We start from the raw sequence: 23,986 nt of genomic DNA on the forward strand, positions 1-23,986 counted from the left end.
AAAATGTGTATTTTTCCGCAAAAAAACCCACATAAATGGTTGACGACTTGATTCAACTTCTTACATTTCAAGACGTACCCATCGGAAACCGCTCAATTTCAAGATTCCGTTCTTTTTTTATGACAAATAACAAAATTAATTAACGAAATACTCCGAGGGGAAGCGCACCCCCCCCCCTCCAGGGCCCCCCCCCCCCACCAGAGGTGGTAGAGTACCAGCCATGCAATCTGGAGGTAAAACCTCAGGTCACTGGCAAGTGCGTGGGCCGCATTTACTAAACGCATTTGTCGGTAGCGCGTGCAACTCGCGACCCGTAGCCGTCACTTCCGGTCCCCGCTGGGCGCGATGGCGGCTCCGCTTAGCGGCTCCGCGCTTCGCTAACGTCGACAACCTCGCGAGGCAAACAGCGGAGAGAGACAGCAGAGAGAGAGAGAGAGACAGCGGAGAGACAGCAGAGAGAGAGAGACAGCGGAGAGAGACAGCAGAGAGAGAGCGGAGAGAGAGACAGCGGAGAGAGGAGAGAGACAGCAGAGAGAGACAAACAGCGGAGAGAGACAAACTCTGTAGAGAGACAAACAGTGGAGAGAGACAGCGGAGAGAGAGAGACACCGGAGAGAGAGACAGTGGAGAGAGACAGCGAAGAGAGACAGTGGAGAGACAAACAGCAGAGAGAGCAGAGAGAGACAAACTCTGTAGAGAGACAGCGGAGAGAGAGACAGCAGAGAGAGAGACAACCAGTGGCGAGAGAAACTCTGTAGAGAGGCACACGAGAGAGAGACAAACACTGTAGAGAGACAAAGACTGGACACACTGGAGAGACACACTCTAGCGAGAGACAAACACAGCGACGCCAATACTGGAGAGATACAGCGACACACACGAGACACAAACACTAGAAAGAGACATCAATAACCGCAGCGACACACGAGAGAGACACACGGGAGGGAGAAAGCGACGGCGATAATCACAGCGACAAAGTAGAGACGGCGTCAAACACTCGGGAGACGGCGTCAGACTCCTGTCGCCCTACTTACTACTCCAGCCGCATGCATTCTCATAACCGCGACGTTACAATTTGCGCTCTCGCAAGCCACCACCGCACGTAGACGACAACAACAACAAAAGCAGTTCACTCGCGGTGGCAATCGGCTCTGGCGGGAGTGGGCCACCACCACAGTCCGTGGGAGAAGCCAAACTCCGACTGAGCCCGGTGCGCGTCGCTGTTTGCACGGTGACGAGGGAGGAGGAGGTGGCTGGCGCGGTGGTGGTGGGGTGCGGGGTGGGAGGAGAGTAGCGGACAGCAGCAGCACACAGAGAGAGAGAAGCAGAAAGCGACAGCAGCAGCGGAGGCGGTGGTGTGTCTCAGCCGAGAGAGGCAGACGAGACGAGAGAGTCACCAAGCGGCCACGTCAGTGACGGCGGAGAGAAGCAGGCGCCGTTGACGGTGGGAGCGAGGCGGACAGAGCGCGAGAGAGCGAGAGGCTGCAGCCGACGGTAGCAAGGGCGCAACCAAGTAAAACGACGTCAGCAGCAGCAGCATCGCATTCAGCTGCAGCGACGGTGGCAGACGAACCGGCAGCAGCAGCGGCAGCAGCAGCAGTAACGGCACCAGCGGCAGAGATGGCAGCGAACAACAGCGCCGCGGTGAGCGTGCCCATCAGCATCGGCGCCAGCAAAACCAAGACGAAGAAGAAGCACTTCGTGGCCCAGAAGGTGAAGCTGTTCAGGGCCAGCGAGCCGCTCTTCAGCGTCCTCATGTGGGGCATCGACCACTCGGTGAGTGCCGGGGGTGGTGGGGTGGTGGTGGGGGGAACAGCACGGGTCATGGGGCCAGGGCGCAAGACGGTCGTCGTTCTTTATGCGTCGGTTCTTTTTCCCCATGGATTTTGTCTTGGGGTGACTGCTCGCCCATGGGATCCCTCTCCCCCCCCTCGGGTCCCCTTTCTCCCCCCCCGTGCACCCTTTCTCCCCCCCCCGTGCCCCCTTTCTCCCCCCCCCGTGCCCCCTTTCTCCCCCCCCCCCCCGTGCCCCCTTTCTCCCCCCCCCCGTATCCCCTTTCTCCACAGTGGTCCCCTCTCATTGGGGGCCCCTAATCACCCCTGGGTACACAATCTCCTCCGGGCTCATACCTCCCCCCCAGGTCGCCTCTCTCATCTAAGACTCCTCGGTCCCCTCTCGCTATGCATGTACTGTATATTGAACCTCTTTCGCACCGTACGTAGCCAACCGTGCTAATCGGAGGTGCGGGTATGGGAAGGACGATAAACTAGACACTAAACTCAGTTAAATTTCGATTTAAAGCTTTCGTGACTGCAGGGATTCATCTTCTTGGTTCTTTCGGTAAAGTCACGTAGAAGGGAAGTAATAAAATAATAAAAATAAAACATAATAAAACAATTCTCACGACGTTTCGGCCACAACGCAAGCAGCCGTCCTCAACCCAGCTTAAATATACGCTCCAAGCTTGGTGGTGTTTCATTCTTCGCCTGAGGACGGCTGCTTGCGTTGTGACCGAAACGTCGTGAGAATTGTTTTATTATGTTTTATTTTTATTATTTTATTACTTCCCTTCTACGTGACTTTACCGAAAGAACCAAGAAGACTAAACTCAGTTCCCGAGGACCCACTCCTATGGGGTGGGTACATTCTCTCCCCCCCCCCCGCGTTCGTGGTCATTATGCTCCTTGCGTGTGTTAAGCTGGCACGTGTATACTCAAACGTTACCTTTTCTTTTCATGACGAGTCTTGTTGATGGACCCCACTAATCCGTGTGGTCTCTTCATATGGACCCGCCCTTTTGTGACTTCCTCTCCCTTCCCGGCCTCAATCGTTCGTCCTTCTCTCTGTCCCTGCCCAGTCCATCTGGCCCTTGCCTCCACTCCCATCGCCCCGGCCCATGTGGCTCATCTGTTTCGGATGTCCTCTTGTTGTGTTGATGCTGTCCATGGATCGCCCTTAGCTGCGTACCAGTTCTCGCCCAACTGCGGTGACGTTTTTATTATTATGTTGTACTTTTGGCGTGTTGAAGAAACTTGAAGGAGACTGGGGTTCGCAATCCCTCTGTACTTTCATCGGTAGAATATGGCAGTGGAAATGTAGCAATTAAAATCTGTACGGGTAAACCTATTAATTAATTGCCTGAATTTGCGACGAGTATTGCCATTTTATACTGAGTTGTACTTTCAGTATACAGCCAAACGTCGCATATCCAAACGTCACATATCCACCCTGACCAATGAACCATCCGTGCCCTATGCAAGTATTTGTGACTTATTTTTTTCCAGATCTTCACGTATCCGATTTTTCTCCTTCACCTATAACTTAGATACCTAATACACTGCACTCTGTTATACGTAATCACAAATATGCCGTAAGACCCGACGCGTTTACTTTTAAAGTCTATGTGAGGTTTAGAATGAGCAGAAACAAAAACAATACTGTTGGCAGGGTATAAAGCCAGATGTAATCAAAAACACATGCAATGGACAACATGGTCCTTGGCTTTTGGCCATTTCACATTTTGAAGGAGCGACTTCCCATCGTGCACAGATTGACGAGGAGGTTACAGAGAAGGAACCCCGAGAGGAAGTGTGAGAACAAGATTGATAGCTAATGATGAGCCTTGAAATCTTGCAGCAAAGTGCACAGGTGAGCGGGAAGCGCTGTTGGTGTAACATGCTGCCTCTTGTTACTGATTATACCAAGGAATCTTATCAGAAACATTCGCAGGCGGTTATTTATGTCTCTAGGAGGCAGCTGCATAGTCTGGTATTCGGTGTACATGTCTGTACATGATTTTTTGAGAAGCAAACCTCATCTCAACACGGTAATTTCTCGGGGGCATCGTTAAGCAGCGCTGCTGCCTGCAGAGTGGTGACCTTTACGGACCATGATGTAATTCGCCCGAGCAGGTCACAGCTTTGACAGTATTACAGCCACAATTTACCAAGGTCGAAGCAAACCTATAGTTACTGAACTATGAAATGTAATCAATACCTCTTGCATGCTTGAGGCTGCTTCTAGGGTATAAGCATCCTCAAAAGTTTGAGTCGGGATTGTGCTGTCACGGTCACACTGCCACAAGTGAATATAGCTATGGGACCTTTTTGCCGGAATCCAAAATGATGAAAATTAAGAATATTTTTACACTTTCTGGCAATAAAACAGGAGGTGTTTCGATGTTCAAACGCCAAATAGATACCTTTTGCAAGGCATCGAGTATGCGTTCACCACACATACGTGTGACAACACATGCAAACAAACATGTTCTGATCATACTGTATATAAGAGCATGATAATATGAACATCACGAACATCTTAACACCTGATAATTGGTTCTTTACCCTTCTATCTGGCAACAAAACTGACACCTTTTTACAAGGAGTCATGTTTGCATAGACCGCAATACCTGCAGTCATAATACAAACAAAAGAACATAACCGTGATAATGTGCACTGTCCTTAAAGTTGATTGATCCACACCCGAGACAGCTTTCCTTAGAGCCTAGTCTCATATGGGTTGGACCAGATGACGCCAAAAGGCGCACAACTCAAAGACAATGCACCATCAGAGTATGAGAGCTCGGGGCAAGCATCTACACTATGGGAATGAGGTTCCCATAGTGTAGATGCTTGCCCCGAGCTCTCATACTCTGATGGTGCATTGTCTTTGAGTTGTGCGCCTTTTGGCGTCATCTGGTCCAACCCATATGAGACTAGGCTCTAAGGAAAGCTGTCTCGGGTGTGGATCAATCAACTTTAAGGACAGTGCACATTATCAGAGTTATGTTCTTTTGTTTGTATTATGACTGCAGGTATTGCGGTCTATGCAAACATGACTCCTTGTAAAAAGGTGTCAGTTTTGTTGCCAGATAGAAGGGTAAAGAACCAATTATCATATTTTTACTGGCAAATGAGGTTCCCATAGTGTAGATCTTAACACCTGTTTTAGTGCCAGAAAAGGGTAAAAGCCTATTATTATTTTTCATCGCAAGTGAATATATTTACCGCGTGGTCGGTACGTGGCCTTGTCTTGCTTTCTGATGGTTGATGAGAACAACAGCAAACATGACAGAAGGCCTTCGTCCCCTCGTATTCAAACGAAATCCTGTTCAGCCGGCAGGACCAACTGAACGCCACACCTTCACTTAAACATCGCTTTACGATTGAGTGCTGGACCTAAACGCCTTTCATCCCTTTTTAGGTTCACACATGGCGTAAACTTCACCACACATTTGTTTATACAACACATTTGATTCATCCGTAAAATTGGACAGCAGAGGCTAAAAAAGATACCCAAATAAAGTATAACATATTTTTTCCATTTCACCCCTTAAATTGCTCGAACCCTTGTGCAAGGCTCAAGCATTTAGAACAGTTGCAAGTCCTTTTGATCCTTTAATTTCTTGAGAGCTTCTCTAATGTTATTGAACTTGGACCCAGGAATGCATCACTAAGTGGATTATACATTGACCGGACGACAACAGTTCTACCCACAATGCAATGTGCCAGCAAGATGTTATAATTTTACTTTTAATACAGATTCCATTATTTAGTAATACTTGCTTTGCTTTTTAAGGTCCTTGCTGAAAAGCTGCTCATAGGTGCTATTTATATTCCAATTAAAAAAACGGTTTTCAGGAAACATTTTAAAGATGTAATTCTTGTAAGGACACATGGTGTATAGTGCAGTCACCAACTCTTGTCCACTGTCTTTCTAGCCTCTCCATTAATGTGGCAGTGTTATTGACGAATATGTTGCGTTTGTATCTCGGGTTTATTAACCATAACCATAAGCACCGTCTGCTTCACAATGGACTTTAAAGATCACGTCATGTTATTCGCAAGAGTAGGCCATTGTACTATGGACGTCATGGTCCAAATTTTTCAAATAAAAATTAACCTGCAAATTACTTAATTGGGATTATACATAGCAGTAACTGTCCGCTACTGCGATAACTTATCAGGAACCTCCTGAAAAAGAGTCCTGATACTGAGGCTTTCTTGGGTGAACAAGCATAATGTATGTTTGCATGTTGAACTTCTTTCACATCGTACGTAGCCAACCGCATGAATCGGAGGGGCCCACATTCTCAAACGAGTGCGGTCAGTGCCCACTTTGATTAATTATCTGGAGCCAGTGGTGCAAATTCCAGCTTTTCCACAGTACCGTAACAACCACTTGTCTTTTGCAATGCGGCCACAACCCTAAATGGATGACGCACTTCATAGATCCACGATCAGGATTTGAAGTTGCAACGTTTTCTTGAGTTGGGTTGTGTGCAACAGGACCTACTGGATAGATTACACGGAATTTAAGATTTTATACGTGGTTATACTCTTGATAACATCAATTCACGTTCAGTAATTTTTCTCCAATTTGCAGTGTGGCCAAGGGTGAACCATCACAACTCAACAAAGAGGCATCATATCTGAGCATACATATATTGTACAAATTAGTGACCGTTTTATAATTTTATTTCTAATTGTGTTGTATCGTATTCTATCGTGGAGTTTTCTTATTGGATTAGAACCATGTTGAGGATCTCAACGGGCTTTATCTTTTTTTAAAGGGACACGGATAATAACGAATAACTCACCAGAGCATCCATCCAGTGTTTTTCGCTTTTATTTATACCAGATGTCTTGTTGTCATCATCCAGACGGAATGCTTGATAGTTTCCAAGTTGTATATCGTGCTATTAAACAACCTCAGAGTAACAGAAATGTTTGACTGATGCCCTTCAAGCATTCATCTTTGCACGTCCATAACGCTGCACGCTAATTAGACATGCAGAGGGTAAAGTGGTTTTCTCAGTACATATCGGCCAATTGCATTATGCAAGTTCAGCCCTTTGGAAATGTGCATGGCTGTCCTAGTTTTTTAGCTGATGGTTTTTGTGCATGTTACTTGTGGTCAGGGTGAGTCCCAGATAGTTGTTGACAAAAAGAGGAATACAAGATTTAAGAGCAAATTTGCCCATTTAAAAAGAATCGGGCTTGGGCAGGACACGTCGCTAGAAAGAAAGGGATGATGGCCAGTGGGCGATAATAACGACAGGGAGTGGCATCCAAACGCACCCGCAGAGATGGAGTGATGAAATCGACTCGTTGTGCAGCTGCTAGGTGGATCGTTAGATCGTGGACGGCTTGGGGGATGCCTTCATTAACGTGTGGATTTTGACTCGTGATATCGAGGTTCCTGATTTAAACAAAGGACCTGAGGGGTTGCAACAGTTCTCCATTTTCCGATATGAACATTTCTGGCTGGTGAGTAATTTTCCAAACTTGTTTGCCACAAATTGTTCAGTCGTAGGTGAGTTCTCCGATTTAGGGTGTATGCTGTGTGTCTGGCGTGCATTGGTGTGTCACTCTTGCAAAATCTTTTTAATTCTTAACATCCTCTTTACAGCATGTGGTGCACGTTGGTAATGCTCTGCATCGTTACCACATTGCTGGGGAATTGCACAAGGCCACGGATAAACTAGCTCGGTCGTCCAGCGTGCCGACCACCGGATTATTTATTCGCGCACACGCTGGTCTGTAGTTAATTAGTGCCCCTTCTTAATATGCATTGTGCGATCCAGTGTCTATGGATTGCACCTAGGAGGAACTTCTGCCACTCTGGATGGCTCGGAGGCGTCAGTCACCTTTGGCAGGGGAGAGCTTGCATTTTACAATCACAGCAGTGGCGGCAGCTCACCATCTCTGTGCCTCTGAAATTGACGGTTCCTGCAGAAATATTTCTCTGCAATGTGTATTTCACCCTGCTGTGGCACTGGTCCAACACCCCTCTGGTTTAAGTAGTTTGACTGAGCCGTTATGTTTTTATGTGTCGTCGCCTAGAGAGGAGCCTTGCCCTCACGGTCGCTTTCGAGTGTTGTTTTAATGTGTTGGTGGGCACATTCTACCGGACATACTAATCACATGGGAACACAGCGATCTGCCCCTGTTATATCCCTCAAATGTGTTCACAAAACAGCATTTGGCATGAACACAATATGTTTTTTTTGTTTAACATGTAGGCTTCCGCGACCAATATTAGCCACAATAGTAGGGTTTTTTTATGGATTAGATCGCGTAAAAATAAATGTGTCGTTATATCTACCACCATCCGACACGGCCAATTAGTAAGGTTTGTCACGTAAACAACACGTGCCAATTAGTTGCTAGTTCAGTACCCCGGTAGTGTGTTGGAGAGTAAACCCACAACATTTGCAATTTGAGTACGACGTTTCTGCTGGTAATTATAACCAGCTTCATCAGGTGATGGCCAGAATTGTGGAGAATTCGTCCTCTTTAGGTCCTAAATAGACAGGGGGGTAAAGGTGATGTCATCACTGTGAGCATATGGGGGGGGGGGGGATAATGCCATAAATAGTTTTTATTTAATGCAAGAGCCTGGTGCAAAGTGCAAACAATAACAAGGGAAGGGGGAGGGGTGGTACAGAAATTCCACGGGGCTGAAGCCCCGAAATACTGGAGGCGAGTTAACGTCTCACCACCGCGGGTGCCATGGTGGTAGATGTTAACAACTCGCTTAGTATACAAGAGGTTGTGGGTTAGATCCCGACCCTAATGCTTCTATATTTGGAGTGTGCATGTTCTCCCGGTGGTCGTGAGGATTTGTCTTCGGGTCCTCCGGTTTAGAGTTTTTGGCTGCGAAACATTTCCACATGAAAAGAAGCAGCGTCGTGGAGCTATCATTTGTGGTAGCTTTTCGCTTCTGAAAAAGAGCTGTAGAGGTCAGTGAGGCCTTACCTGGGCTGGAGGGAAGAGGGACAAGAATAGGCGGTCACCCACCCCACATGCTGTGTAGGGTTGTGAGCGGGAGCATGGTCTTTTTTTTTATATAAGGGGAAGGGAAGGCAAGAGAAACAAAAGTAAGGATGAAAAAGGGGCATGAATGCAATTGTTAGTGCAGAGCTGGGGTTGTTGGACTTAAGGTTGTGAACACTAACTAAATTTATTGTACTTTGCCCCCCCCCCCCCCCCTATAATTTGTGAGCAATATTGATTTCATGGAATCGGCTTATTAAAACAAGGTAATAGACCACTGGCAAACATTTAATTTGATGGAGATCCTTATCATATAACATTGTTTGGGATGTTTGTATAAGGATTTGGCTCTTTGCCTTTGGCATACATGTACAGTAGAACCTCACGACCATAATTCGTTCCATAACTTTGGTCGCAACCCGATTTGGTTGTGACTCGAACCTAATTTCCCCATTGGATTGTATGTAAATACGATTAATCCGTTCCAGACTCCTATGAACTGTATATAAATATTGTTTTTTAAAGATTTTTAAGCACAAAAATAGTTAATTATGCCATAGAATTCACAGTGTAATATTAAAATAAATGTAAAACCATTGAATAACACTGAGAAAACCTTGAACAACAGAGAAAACTAAGTTTGCCGCGTCAAGGTTTAGAATCGTTCAACAAGATGATTGTTTCGTCTGCTACATCAGTCGGTCGATTCTGAGAGAGAGAATATTCGTATGAGCAATTCATGATTCTATTGAAAGTAAGTTAACAGTAATATTTGGGTACAGTATTGTTTTTGGAAGCATTCACCGTAATATCGTATGAACGTTTACTTCACCGCATCATCATATGAATGATGCGAGAAGAGATGAATGGGTTCTTATGTTAGCGATTTACGTACTCAGCGCTTCCGCTCTCTAAATTACGGCTTGAATGAGGGGGGAGGGATATAACTACACTCACAAAATTAATATGTTACTAGGAATTTTATATGACAAAAGTTATATAAATAAATGTTGCGCTTTGTGTAATTCAACAACAACAAAAATGGAGCGGAAGGGGAAATCGGCCGCGGCCGTGTTTGATCGCCACCCGAGTATGTATTCGTGACCAGATACATTTTTTTGTGAATTTTTTGGTCGGAACCCTATTTGGTCGTGGTCAGAAGCGTTCGTGACCAGAGGTTCTACTGTATATTTAATCATCTGTGTAGTCTGGAGCATTGGATACAATATATTCTCTTCGGCTCCTGAATCCTGGAAGGGTGCTTATTATATAACTGTGTAGCGACATCGCTGGATGTCTCTGTGTGTGTGGCCAGCCTGGCAAAGGCATGCCACACAACATACTGCCATCAAGGACGCCACTGAAGGCGGATGCAGTACCGGGCCTAGCAGTGCTCGAGGAGCACGGACTGCCAGCAACCAGGGACACCCTGCGCTGGGCGCAATGCCACCCCTAGTGGATAGGGTGCAAGGGGGGTGCCGGTTTCGGGAACGGGAGTCCTGTGCAGCCTCTACTATTCCATCAGTCTGGGGGTGGTATGGCGACGTACGCACATTCTTAGTTCCCAACAAGTCACACACCTCCCGCAGTAATTTAGAAGAAATTTTTTGCCCTGATCGGTCAAAAGATACTCAGGGGCACCCTTGTTCATCACATAGCCATTGAGGAACGCCTCAGAGATTGCCACCGCCGATTGGTTGGAGAGCGGCTTGGCCATCGGCCAGCGTGAGAAGTACTCTACGCTGACTAACAAATATTTATTCCCATGAAGGGAGGTGGGAAATGGACCAAGGATATCAAGAGCAAACCAATTCATTAATGCGGGAGACCTGAATAGATTGCAATGGCGGACAGCAGGGCCTGTCTGGGCTTTTCCGCTGTGCACATTGTACACAACCCTTTAACAAGTCTGCGACGTCCTCTGCCATGCCTGGCCAGAATAAATGAAACTGGATTGTGGCAAGAGTCTTGTGCACCCCCATGTGCAGCAGCCGGTCATGGACCGCCCAAACGACCTTACCCCATAGGGCAGTGGGAACAACAATCGCGTGACAGCGCAAGCCACCGTCCCAATACATTAGCAGGCCATCCCACAGGACAATAGAGGCCACACCACCACGATCCTTACCCCCATCCGTGTCCCTGATGCGGCGCCACATTCTAACCAGGGAGGCGTCGTTAATCTGGAGGCGCCCCCACTCCGCGAGGGCTAGCCCAAGGACGGCATCCCATGCTACAGGATCATCGGCTCTATCGGGGGCGTCTACCTCGGCCGCCGTGAGGGGCGGGGGCGAGTCATCGGTTGCAGCGCCCGGAGCCGGAAAAATACGCGTACCTGTCGGTAGGGGCCAATCGCGACAGGGCATCGGCATTCGTATGTTGGGTGCCTTTCTGATAGCAAACCGTAAAGGAGTAGTCCTGAAGGACCTCCAACCAACGCGAAAGTTTGCCTGACGGTTGCTCAATACGCAAAGCATATTGTAGCACTGCATGGTCCGAGCGCACCGTGAATCGTCTGCCGTACAAGTAGGGGTGATACTGTTGTACAAAGAAAACGATCGCCAGGAGTTCCAGGCACGTGACACAGTATCGCTGCTCGGCCGGGGACAGCACTCTGCTGCCGTATGCGACAACGCATTCCACCCCGTCGACAACCTGGTACAGGACCGCGCCGATGCCGGTGTTACTCGCGTTCGTGTCAAGGATGACGGCGCGGAAAAGTCAGGGTAGCGGAGGGGTGTTCACCAGGGCATCGCGGAGCGCAACAAATGCGGCCTCCTCCGCCTCCACCCAATGAAACTTCTGACCCTTAGCCATCAAAGTGCGGAGGGGTTTTGCGATGGTAGCGAACCCGGTGACAAAACGGCGATAATAGGTTAGCGAATCCTATAAAACTCCGCACCTCCCCCCCACAGACGTGGGGCCGGCCAAGTCCGAAAACACGCGGTTTTGTCGGGGTCCGTCGCAATGCCCGATTTACTGACAATATGCCCGAGGTACCGGACGGATTTTTGAAGGAGGTGGCACTTCTGCGGCTTCAATTTGAGATTGGCCACACGCATTTTGAGAAAGGCAGCACGTAAGCGATCAAGTTGTTCTTTGAACGTTCGGCTGAAGACGATCACGTTGTTGAGGTAAATTAAGCACGAGTCCCACTGAAGTCCAGCTAGGACCAGCTCCATCAATCGTTGGAACGTAGCCGGCGCAGAGTGGAGCCCCATTGGAAGCCGATTGAACTCGAACAGACCCTGTGGTGTCCGAAAGGCTGTTTTGGGCCTAGAGGCTTCGTCCAGTGGAAACTGGCAGTATCCGGACAGGAGATCGAGGGTTGAAAAGCAGTGGGCGCCCGCTAGGGCATCCAGGGAATTGTCCATCCGAGGGAGAGGATAAGCGTCCGCTACGGATACCTTGTTGAGCTTACGGAAAGCGACACAGAAGCGCAAGCTACCGTCATGCTTTTTAACAAGGACGGTAGGGGCACCCCAGGGGCTGGTGGATGGCGAGATGTCTGCGACTAGCATCTCATCAACTGCTAGCTGGACATGCTCCTCCGCAGGGCTCAGCCGGTAAGGGTTTTGCCGGATGGGAGCGGCGTCACCCGTGTCGATATGGTGGCTCAAAAGTGTGGTACGGCCAATGTCAAATTTCCCCGTACTAAAAACATCAGCATACTCGCGTAAGAGCGCACCCAACTCATCCCTCTGGGACTGGGACAAGTCTGCACTCTCTGCACAGAGCAATGTCAACCATCCGTCATCCGGACCCTTACGCGGCGGCGTGTTAGACTCGATACCCACACCCCCAACAACACATCCCTCGCGAAGTGCGGTCGACACATGGGCAAACACGGTGCCCTTTTGAACGATGGACGTGTCCAACCCCGCATTGAGAACCTGGATTAAAGGTTCCTGGTTGTTGGACATCAGAGTCTGGGCTCTAACTAACGTCAATCTCTTAGCGGCATTATTGGAGGGTCCCAAGAGGATCCCTCCTGCCGTCGCCGTCCAGTCTAATGGCTTGTGCAAGCGTAAGGGGATTAACATTTGTGCGCCGGTGGAATCCGAATAGTTTGTGACGCCAGCGCTTGCACGGTGGCGTTGGCTGTGCACAATCGGGCGAGAGGGGGTAAAAATGCCAAATGACGGCCCGATGGCAATTCAATGCACCCCTGGTCAATGAGGATTTTAACTTGCATTTTACCCACTAGTCCCGTCAATTTGATATCGCCAAAACACACCTGTGCCAAATTTTACCAATGATGAGCCGCCGTTTGCGGCGAAGCATGGAACATCAACGGGGCATAATGAACGGCATCTAACGGGCAGAATGTTATAAATCAGCTCCGAAATGATGGTCGCCGACGCACCGGTGTCGACGAGCATCCTGATGTCGACCCCCTCGATCGAACCAACAACAAACAAATCCGCGGTCGCAGCAACCACTCTATTGGCCAGCTCCGACCACTGACCCGGTCGGAGCGGCCAGTCGGCCCGGTCACCTTCCGAAACCTCCCTCACCGACGCACGATGCGAACGGAAACCCGTGAAGCAAGATGATTGAGGTGGATTCGGGGGCCGAGTGTGTGATGCATTGCGACTCTCCTTAGGTGGCAGTGGAGAGGAGGGCAGGCAGGCGGATGATGGCGGCGGTCCCGGGAGGCGATGTCGAGGCGCGAGGCAACCAGATGCAATGTGTCCCGTCAGGCCGCAGTTAAAGGCTGCGGTCGGGAGTAGTCCCGACGTGCCATGTTGTCCCTTCGCCAGCCTCCCCCTTGAGTTGATGCGCAGGCTTGAGCCGGCTTCGTAACTTCAGGTGTATCCCGTGCCTCACAAGGTGGGATACACGCCGCCAAACGCTTGTCTCGTTGCAAGAGCAGTTGAGCCTGAATCCTCTTAGCAACTTGCAGGGAACTCAGGTCATCATTGTCGATCGCCGGAATGACGATGCGGAGATCCCTCGCCAACGCCAGCAGCTTCTCTCGAACTCTCAAGAAGGGTCCCTCCTGGACACGTGGTTCCTCCCCAGCCCCCCTTTTGGGGGTCCCCAGGTGGACCACCCACCGTCACGTGTCCTCCGGGGTCAACCCGAGTGCCATGGTCCCGTGTGAACCCCGTTCCCGAAGCCGGCACCCCCCTTGCACCCTATCCACTACGGCTGGCATTGCGCCCAGCGCAAGTTGTCCGTGGTTGCTCCTCGAGCACCGCTAGGCCCGATATTGTATCTACCTTCGGTGGCGTCCTTGATGGCAGTACGTTGTGTGGCATGCCTTTGTCAGGCTGGCCACACACACAGTGACATCCAGCGATGTCGCTACAACTGTATGCAGTCCTCTCGTTTGTTGACTATAGACTCACTTTGAATGTGTTGGCAGCTGAAGAAGAGATGAGAAATTGCAGCCACGCCTTTGTGTACAGAATCAGAATATGTATTTATACTGGAGGAATCCGATGAGCTATTCATCTCTTTTTCACATATGTCCAGTACAGTTGACACGCTCACGAGGTGGTGCCTGCCCCTAGGTCGCAATTAGCAGTTTCATAGCACCAGTGGATGATGTAGTATGTCACTGGCACATGTAAGCCATTGTCGTTTCAGCCTTAATGTTCATTGTGATGTAACAGTGCAGCCCCGCACTTGCTCAACTTACGCCACTGCTGACCCGGAGAGCTTCCCGCTCCAGGCAGCTTTAGAGAGCCCGCCCCCCCCATAGGGGTATTTGGCCCACCATCGCAGGATTGGCCAGACATCGTTATAGTGACATATTTCTGACGCGTCGAATGCCCGCGTCGGTTTGCACATTGCGCTCTAATGTAGAGGCCTGAGTTCGATCGCCAGCTATGGCTATGTCAGCGGTGAGCTATATCTGAACCGCTCCTGGCCCCTCCTCCATTCAGCAATGTGTACTCACCATTATGGTAAAGTATGGTCAAAAAACCGACACCAGTTCAGTTATGGCTTCATCCAGCAGTGCATTGACAAAGAGCTATACATTATTATTAAGGACATGATACCAAAAACCCTGTAAAATGTGCTAAATCATGGCCTTTTTACAGTCAGCATAAGCAATGATACAGAGTGCGGATAATTTACAAATGCTTTGTTGCAGTTGCTTTTCTAAGAATAATGCATGTGTAGAAGGCTGACGGAGCTAATGTTGGGATGAATTGGAGCGACTGGGGAAAATTTCTTTCCTTGGTAATTATAAAATGCTCCTTGGCACAGCCGATTTTAAGATGCATATTTATTTCCCACTAAATGCACTGGTCACACGGAGAGGTTCCACGAAACTGGGTGCTCACTCGGCGTTAAATTTAAGGGAGGACTTGAACTATTGTTGCTTGTCAGGTGTTATGATAAAAACCCGGAATGAGACATAAAAATGCAGACTTGCCTGAAAAAGAATATTGAGGTTCGGGTTTTTCTTGGGGAGGGGGTAAAAGACTCAACATTTCACAATGCATCAAATTGATCAAGCAAAATGTATTATTATGGTCAATTTGCATTCATTGAGTGATACGCATGAGGATCTCAGATTTAATGCCTAATTTATATGCAAGTAATATTCTGATTAGGCATTTATGTGAATGAGTCAAACTAAACCAGTGATCTTCATTGCAAGGCCCGCGGGCCACCGGTGGCCCCTGGTGGCCTCTAGTACTGCGGCTTTTAGTAGTGTGGCCCCTAACGTGTGGCCCCCTACGATACACAAATGTGAAAACACCCCTCATCATCGGGCTGTCAGACCCCACTGGTTTCAAATGTCTGGTGGGTCCTCACACTGATGTGTTATTGGCGAAAGTGCCCCCCTCCTTTGAAAATTAGTAAAGGACATTGACCTAAACTATAGAAACGAGACACAACAAGGTGAGACAACGCACGCTCGTTCGTGGGTTCTGTAACTCGCCGACGTGGTGTTTGTCCTGGGAAGTATTTGCTTGGCGATAATTACGTTGCATTATGAGCTGCACATCTAGACGACGTCACACGGCACGTGATGGGTATTGCAGGATTTCGCCACGCGAGGGGCACGTGTGGCAGAGGAACGCGTCGCCAGAATTGAAATGCTCGTCCTCTTCGCGCTGGTTTTTTAATCGCCATGTTTTTGGGCGACCTTTTGATACATTTTTCTGGTTTTTCTATAAGATATGTATTTATGTGTGTTGAACTTTGCACCGTACGTAGCCAACCGTGTGAATCGGAGGTGCGGGGGAGGGAAGAACAACAAAATAAACACAAAAAGCAGTTTGTAACATAACTGTATACTGAAATGTAAATTATTTTGGATCATCTTCATGAGAGTTATGACCATGTAGGCATGAACAATTTCAACCTTTATTTTGGTAGCTTTTAAACATGAGAAGCAATTAAAAACAATGGAAATGTGGACGGTATAAAAATAAATAAATAAACAACGATGCTTGGGTCACAATTTTTGTATGGGGGAGGGGCATTGCTACATGCCTAGAGGACTATTGACATACTACAATTTAAAATAACAGCTCGCCTGGCCCGTCTCGTGCTCCAAGTCAATGAAATTTATTACAGGAGTCCAAAAGTGGACATGTTATGGGGATACTATTCCTCGCCATGGGGATTTTTGAATTTCCACCTCTGGCCCTGGGACCCCTGTCGGAGATGAGCAATGGCCCACACTCGTTTGAACAGAAATACACTTTTGACTTTGACTCCAATAATTGTTTAACATCGTTAAATACTGGTTAAACCATGAGATTTGTTATGATGTGACTTCAATCTCTGGGATAGATATGACCTTTGCAAGTCATTGAAATAACAGTTGACTGTCACACACCAGCATTGCCCTGGGTCACAGAAACAGCTTTGCCCTGATTGTATGCAGACCTCTTGTCTGATCAGAGTTGTAGGTTGCGTTATGATCACATTGTATTTGCCAGCTGTGCTTAAATCATTAACTTAGCTATCATTGCCCCTCATCAGTCACCATGGAGCAAGTAATGCTGAATGACCATGAATGTTAATTTACTCACAGAGCTATGAATAATCAATAACACCCGTTACTCATTCATCCGTCACGGATTTAGTTAATATGTTCTTGCGCAGGAGAGAAACAGATTGTTGAGTTGCAGGACTGTGAGGGATGGTTATTGCATTGGGAGGCCTTCAGTGGCTTATGAAGATCATCAGTGGAAGTTTCTTTCCAAAACAACTTTGGTGTCCCATTTAAATACCATTTTACAGCTGTAAAATGTAAACACATTTTTGTGGCAACAAAACGTTTTTTTTTTTTACAAATCGTGAAGATTCAAGCTGTCCCCTTAATATTCTAACATTGACAGGGCAAATCCTATAATGCAGCTTTACTTTGTAAACAATGTTAAAGCTTCCCAATGGGAATATGTTTGTGAAATTCCCACTTGCAGGGCAGAGGGGGGTAAGTCTGTCGACTGCCGTGCCCTGCCAATTAGGTGAAGATTGTTGAGTGTTAAATCTCTCATACGCATGGAATTCCACGCAAAGAATACCCACGAGGGGGGTTATATGCCAAGTTACTGCATATGCCAAGTCGTACCATCTTGGAATATTCCCTGGGGGACTTAACTGAGACTTTGCTCGGTATGCAACATTTTACGTTTACTCTATTCTTGAAAGAAAGAAACATAGAAGAAAAAAAATTAGTGAACGTTTTTTAACAAGTCCAATTATGTCCAATTATGTTGTGTAAAAAAACAGGTTGAGGTTTGGTGAAACCACAAATGAGATTAATGGAAGAATACATTGTGTAAAAATACAAAGAGTCAGAATCAGTGTCACCAAAATACGCTTGTGGCGCAGTCAGGAGAAGTACATGCTGTCGTGCATATTTGTAAACCTTACAGAAATGGCATTGCGTATCATCTTTGACCTGCATAACATTATGGACATTGTATATTTACTTAATTTAATCAATTCAGTTTAAATATCTTAAGTCTCAAAATACAGTTTTGTTCCTATATAAAATGATTGATCTTTTAAACCTTTGTGAACAACTATTTTGAACACATTCTTAGGTAACAAAAATTAAAATGTACAAAGTTCCAAATAAGTGTAGTGACATCGTGGGATGTCACTGTGTAGTGCCGGCCCTAGAGAGGCACGGCATGCGATGTATTGACATCGCGGATACCACAATGGTGTGGATGTAGTATCGGCCCTAGAGGGGCTCAGTCAGTGCTGATTGATAGCGCTGGATGGCATCACGCTTGGCATGGAGTACCAGCCCTACAGGATAGGGTGTGGGAGTGCATGCCATAGGAAAGGGGTTACTAAAGGCCGTGGCACTCTGGTTGACCCGAGAGGACACGTGACCAGTTAAGTCTACAAAGGTGCCCAAGTGGGGGCTAGGGGTGGTCACGTGGTCGGGGTCCAGATCCTGCTCGAGGATTCTGGAAGGTGGTCGTGGCCAAGGGCGGAGCCGGCCACGCCACAGAGAATATAAGCCGGGTCCCCCAGAGGGGCCAGCGTTGTTGTTCATCCTGAAGAAACCTTCGTCTACGTTCTACGTTCTCCGAGTCTCCAACACGTGGACCTGGACCCGAGCTGTTGTCCCGGTGCGTAGCTAGTTATGTTGTAATAAGTGTAGTTCGCCTGGTGGACACCACCATAGGTTGTTATTCTGTTAAGGGGGAGTTACCCCGTGTGTTGGTGTTAAATCAATGTGTTGCCTCCAAGAGTACGTCTGCGACTCGGTTGAACCTACTACATAAGGTTACTTTGTGCCAATATATATTTAAATCGGTATGTGAAATAGTGCTGAGCTTGATGGATTGAGCTTGCCGGGATTACAGCCGAACCGGGGAAAACAGCAGTGATGCCTTGGTTTCGCTGGTGAAGATATCACAAATTCACAGCTTTTGACAAGATTTCAAGAGCCATCCTGTAATGGTTGACGTACGTGACCAGAACACAGAGTGCTGTTTCGTCACGGAGTGGCATTTCTGTCAGCCTCACACTTATCTGCGTGTTCTGGTCTGTCTGGCGAGTTGTTGTGCCTTAATTATGCTGCCGTAAAGACAAGGTCAAGAGGTCATTGGCCAGTGGCATTGATGGCACCAAACTGTTATTTCATATTTTCCCAACCGTTAGATCAGAATCTATCAAATATTTATTGATACTGGAGGAATCCGATGAGCTATGAAGCTCTTTTTCACAGATATCCAGTCAGGGGCATGTCAGAATATTTACATATTTGTTTTAAGTTGATGCTAAATCGTCGAGGTTTGCTTTTACGGTATCCCACCATCTCTCTAGCTGTTCTTCACCTTGCTTCCAGATAAATCTGAGTGTACGAGTGTTCGTAAAGAACCATTGACAGTAGGTTATGATACAAGCAGATGGAGTCACATGTATCACTGCTAGTGTATTTTCAGTCACAAAAAGTGCTGTTCCAACTTTGCCATGAACTGCCTTTTGGAGGGTGATGGGAGTTTGAGATAACGTAATGTGGTATTTTAAAGAGTTCAGGTAAGGAGCTTTTTGGAGGCGGTGTTTTGTATTGCGTACAGCTGGCAGATTGAGGGTTTTAGGGCAGTGATTCTCAACCTTATTGGTTTGGCAGCGCCACAGTCAAGACCACTGTCCCCGTGCTCCCCCAGCCTGAACAACACAACGAAGGTTACCAAGGCCACTGAGGTCACACGCCTTTGGTCAATGCAGTGTTTGTTACATATATATCTTGTTTTGGCCGCGCATTTTGTGTTGTGTATCATTGTGTTTTGCGGTAGTAAGGAATCTGTTGCATGTTGTGTATAAGTGTGTTATGTATGCATATATGTTTAAATTCTTTCACAGCGTATGTAGCGAACCATGCTAATAGGAGGTGGGGGAAAGGACAACAAACTAAAACCAGTTTAGATTTAAAAGTGCATAGCTCCATTGGCTTCCTAATGTCGGCCCCAATGATCCCCATAGACATTCAAAATTTCTCCTACACTGTATCTATGCTGCAAGCCTGGCCCCTCGTTGAGGGGAAGAGGGAATTACCCATGGGTTGAGAACCACAGGTTTAGAGTGCAGAGGAAGGCGTTGTGTAGTTATACAAATGGAAAGTAATGAAAGCACAAATGAGAGCTTCAAAAGTGTAGTGGTCAACAAAACATCCGAGTGAGATTTGGCACGGTGCATATAATACACAAACTAATATTTGGTGCTAAAAATGTATTACCGAAGCTAGCAACAGAAGGTGTGTACCGGATTCATTGCTCCTGTGGCAAATGCTTTGTTGGTCAGACAGGACGAATGATCAGCATGAGACTAAAAGAATACCAAAATAATATTAAATATGCCCAAATACAACTATCGGTAGTGGCAGAACACGCATGCCAACAAGGACACTCAATTGATTTTGATAATACTGTATTGAAGTTCTGTGCAAAAATAGTTACTCCTGGCCAAGACTAATTTGAGAATCTATCTAAATTGAGAGAAATAAAAACAATTGTAAACGTTCTGATAGATAGAGGCTTAGTGCTGCATGGAAGCGAATGATCCAGTACTACTACACTGTTTAACTGCGCGCCTATACAGGTCGCCATACGTCGATGGTGATTAACTGTGGGCAGACAATAAGAGGTCTTGCGATTTCTTGCACCCACAAATGGCAGGATGTGCATGCATGGTGTGCATGCATAATGTACATGCATGGTGTGCATGCATAATGTGCATGCATAATGTGCATGCATCATGTATGTTGCTTACCCTATGAATAACCCAACCGGTAATGGCTACCCATTGTAATTTATATGCATACATTACCCCCCCCGCCTTCGCATCTCATTGGCTCACAAGTGACGACATCACATTTATCCCTGATTTAAGACCGAAGCACAAGGATTTCTCCACAATATTGGCTGTCGTCCTGATGATACCAGTTGTAATTACTGGCGAAACGTTGTACTCGAATTATAAATGTTGTGGGTTTACTCTTCAACACACAACCGTTGTGATGTACTCGTAACGAATTAGCAGGTTTCGTTTACATGACAAACCTTACTAATTGTCTGTGTTGGGTGGGTTTAACAAAGTATTTATATTTACGCGATCTAATCCACAAACGTCGATTGGTGATATAATGGAGTGGTCAGAGTATTGAGATGTATGGAGGGGTGGGGGTCATTGGATAATTCTTAGTGCCAGGTAATACAGTAGTCCCTCGGTTAACGTTTTTAATCCGTTCCACAAAATATATAGTTCGCTGAAATAACTGTCAATCGAATTCTCACTTATAGGTAAAAATAATAATTAATTCACTGAGTCTGTAAGAGAGAGCCGTTTCCATCGCCAAAACAGAGAACGTAATGGTAACAAAGCCGGTCGAGGTCTAAACGCTCATGAATGGGTGTCGCTGATTGGCTTAGGGGATGGCTCAGCCCACTTACGAGCGCTCGGATTAGTCGAAATTGGTGGCCGCGTGCATGACGCAAATATTACCGTCATATCAAAACGTTAACTTTAGTTGAAACCATGGGGTCATTATGGGACGCGAAACTTTAACCGAAAAACCGTTAACCGGTATCACTGTTAAACGATGGACTACTGTATGGAGAAGACTTAAATTCAATGTTGCGGAATAAAAACGGTTATTGACGATTAGGATGGTTTGCTACGTATAGTGTGAAAGAAGCTTTGCATGGATACATTCACAAGAACGAGGACAGTTCTGACGAGAAATGTCGTGGAACTTGACATGGAGTTCTTATTATGGTTGGAGAGTATATTATACTCCAATCTGTGCGTGCTTGCACTGGTACAGTTTAAATATTCTTGATTGTGTTAATAACTCTAAAATGGATATACAGTATTTGGTTTTGATATATATAGTTGGAGAGTTTATTTCAAAGTTGTGCTGCTTGCGTTTTTGCAAAATCCAGAATCCACTTGTGCATCTACATAATAACATCTCCATACATTATTTTTGGCAGCATGCGAGGAGTATCTACTTGGTTTCTGTGGAGGAAGTGTTCTGCCCCAGCGCCTGGGTCCACACGTGATGCTCGGAACAAAAGCACAGACTATGAACGTGGTTCGTAAAAAGAAAAATGGAACAATAAAATGAAAACAGCTCAGGGGGCGAAGGGAAACATGCATGTCAATCTGAGGGCTGTTTCGTTTGCTCCATAATGCTTTTATTTGTTGCCAGACGAACAGAACATTTGTCCAGTATTTATTTATATGGCGAGGATCCAAAATAAGTCTCGTTGAGACATTTTCAGTGGCAAACTGTCTTCCCTTGTCAGTCTCTGCGGTTGCCAATGCATCGCCTGCCATAGTTCTCATCATGAATCGATACAAAAAAGGACCACCCACCTAGCAGCTATAGATGGTCTTAAACGGATTATATCTGCGACATGATTACAATTATTAATTATGTAAAAAAGCGTTTAGTTTTATATTCCACTGCTGCGTTTTGCACGAGACCGCTTGTGATTTTTCCAAAGCCAAGCGTACCGCTGGTGAGATTTTCCACTTAGTCGTGGTGGGAAATATGAGCAATCTCTGCACAGGCATTGGTCATCGGTTCATTCTGCACTCTCTATCGGATGTGTCACTAGTGTAAATGGTGAATTGCTGTCGCAGCCATTAACGATGCGTAACACAAGCGCTCGTTTCTGTGAAACTTCGGGTTTAGTTTTTATACTTCGTCAAAATAAAGTTGTGGATTGGGCTGATTTGAACGTTTATTTATACGTTTAACTGGACGTGGAGAACACCCTCCACCCCTAGTCAAGCCGCTTGTTTGCCTGCTCATAATCTTTGCCAAAAAAGCATTTTTGCTCGCAGCGCATTCTTGGCAAGATGGCTTCCCCCCCCCCTCATGTAAGCACACATGGCTAACTCGCTTAACTGATACAAATCTAACCTTAAAATAGCCCGTGATACAATCTCTTAACCTCTAACCATTGAATCGCAAGTTTATGAAAATCTGGATCTATGTTATGTTTGCAGCAAACGCAAATATTGTTGGTATTTTATCACCCGGTGTATTCGATTTGTGCTTTCAAGAGTCGAGAGAGGATGCACAGCATCCTGTAGATTTGGAGTGTGCATGTTCTCTCTCCCAGTCGTCCCGTGGATTTTTCTCCGGGTCCTCCACATTTAGAGTCGACGTGCGTTTAGAGTATTTGTCTGCTGCTATAAATTTCCACATGATAGAGCCACTTTGTTGAGCTATTACTTGTGATCGCCAGGTTGCTTCTGAAAAAGAGCTACGTAGCTCAGTTGGCCTTTCTTTGTAAAATTAAATTAGTTTGAGTTTTTATTTCAGATTGGGGAATTGCCCCAGAAGATAAATCCACAAACCTACTCAATTTCACTCCAATAGTACGTCATGGTGGTAAGATGTTTACTACCTCGCCTAGTATGCAGGAGGTCGTGTGTTCGATCCCGACCCTGACGCCTATATGTTTAGGGTTTGCATATTCTCCCTTTGGTCGCGTGGATCTTTTTCCGGGTCCTCCAGATTTTCCCTCCCCATTACAAATCAACATCATGCGTTCAGAGTATTTGGCTGCGATAAATGCCCAAGTGATAAGCCACTTCGTTGAGCTATCATTTGTGGGCAGGTCGCGTCTGAAAAAGAGATATACAGTATAGCTCAGGGGGCCTTGCCTGGTCAAATAAAAATAGTAAATGGTAAATTTAACGTGAAGAGTTTTGTTCATGCTCTGTCAATTGTTGCTTGTCACCCATCGAATGTGTACTGGAGAACTTGATCCTTGGATGCTGAGCTGAACTTAATTCAATAAAAAAACAATTCAATTATTTTTTTTGCGCAGTTACTAGATTTCTAATTGGCTTTTTTTTCTCAAGTATTGTTTAACGACCAAACACATTTATTGGAAAATTAGACTTAAAAATATATATTTGTGAATAATTGATCTAGCTCAAGGCTGTAGTATATATTTTAATAAGTGCATGAGAATAAATATCAAACTAAGATATATATTTTTACTCGTATAGGTGGAGTAATTTTTCCTAATTCTCATTGGAAACCTGGGTGATTGGTGAGCAGGCTTACACGAGCTTGCTGAATAATTCTAGATTTGAAGCTGAATCCTGAATCCTGGCTTTGAATCCAGAAAAGTGCCTGCCTGAAATTGAACTCCTGAATTGTGGCAGTGCTTCTGCCTTCATGCTTTTCGTACGCACTTCAACGCTGACCCTGTGAATCACCCAGTCGCCCTGCCATAGCTATG

The 23,986-nt window shown here is 46.4% G+C and overlaps 1 protein-coding gene across 4 annotated transcripts in view; it reads left to right on the forward strand.

The window, feature by feature from the left end:
* Window positions 1-304: 304 nt before the first annotated feature.
* Window positions 305-23,986, forward strand: part of LOC144724519 (phosphatidylinositol 5-phosphate 4-kinase type-2 alpha-like) — a 213,179-nt gene continuing 189,497 nt past the window's right edge. For 2 of the 4 annotated variants that reach the window (XM_078603728.1, XM_078603729.1), the window contains exon 1: window positions 305-1,776. In XM_078603728.1, coding sequence (XP_078459854.1) covers window positions 1,621-1,776 — 156 coding nt within the window. In that variant the 5' untranslated portion in view covers window positions 305-1,620. The remainder of the gene's footprint in view (window positions 1,777-23,986) is intronic. The other 2 variants (XM_078603732.1, XM_078603731.1) reach the window with 2 other exon arrangements.

Source organism: Lampetra planeri, chromosome 21 (assembly GCF_965212315.1).
Source record: "Lampetra planeri chromosome 21, kcLamPlan1.2.h2, whole genome shotgun sequence".
Lineage (NCBI taxonomy): Eukaryota > Metazoa > Chordata > Hyperoartia > Petromyzontiformes > Petromyzontidae > Lampetra > Lampetra planeri.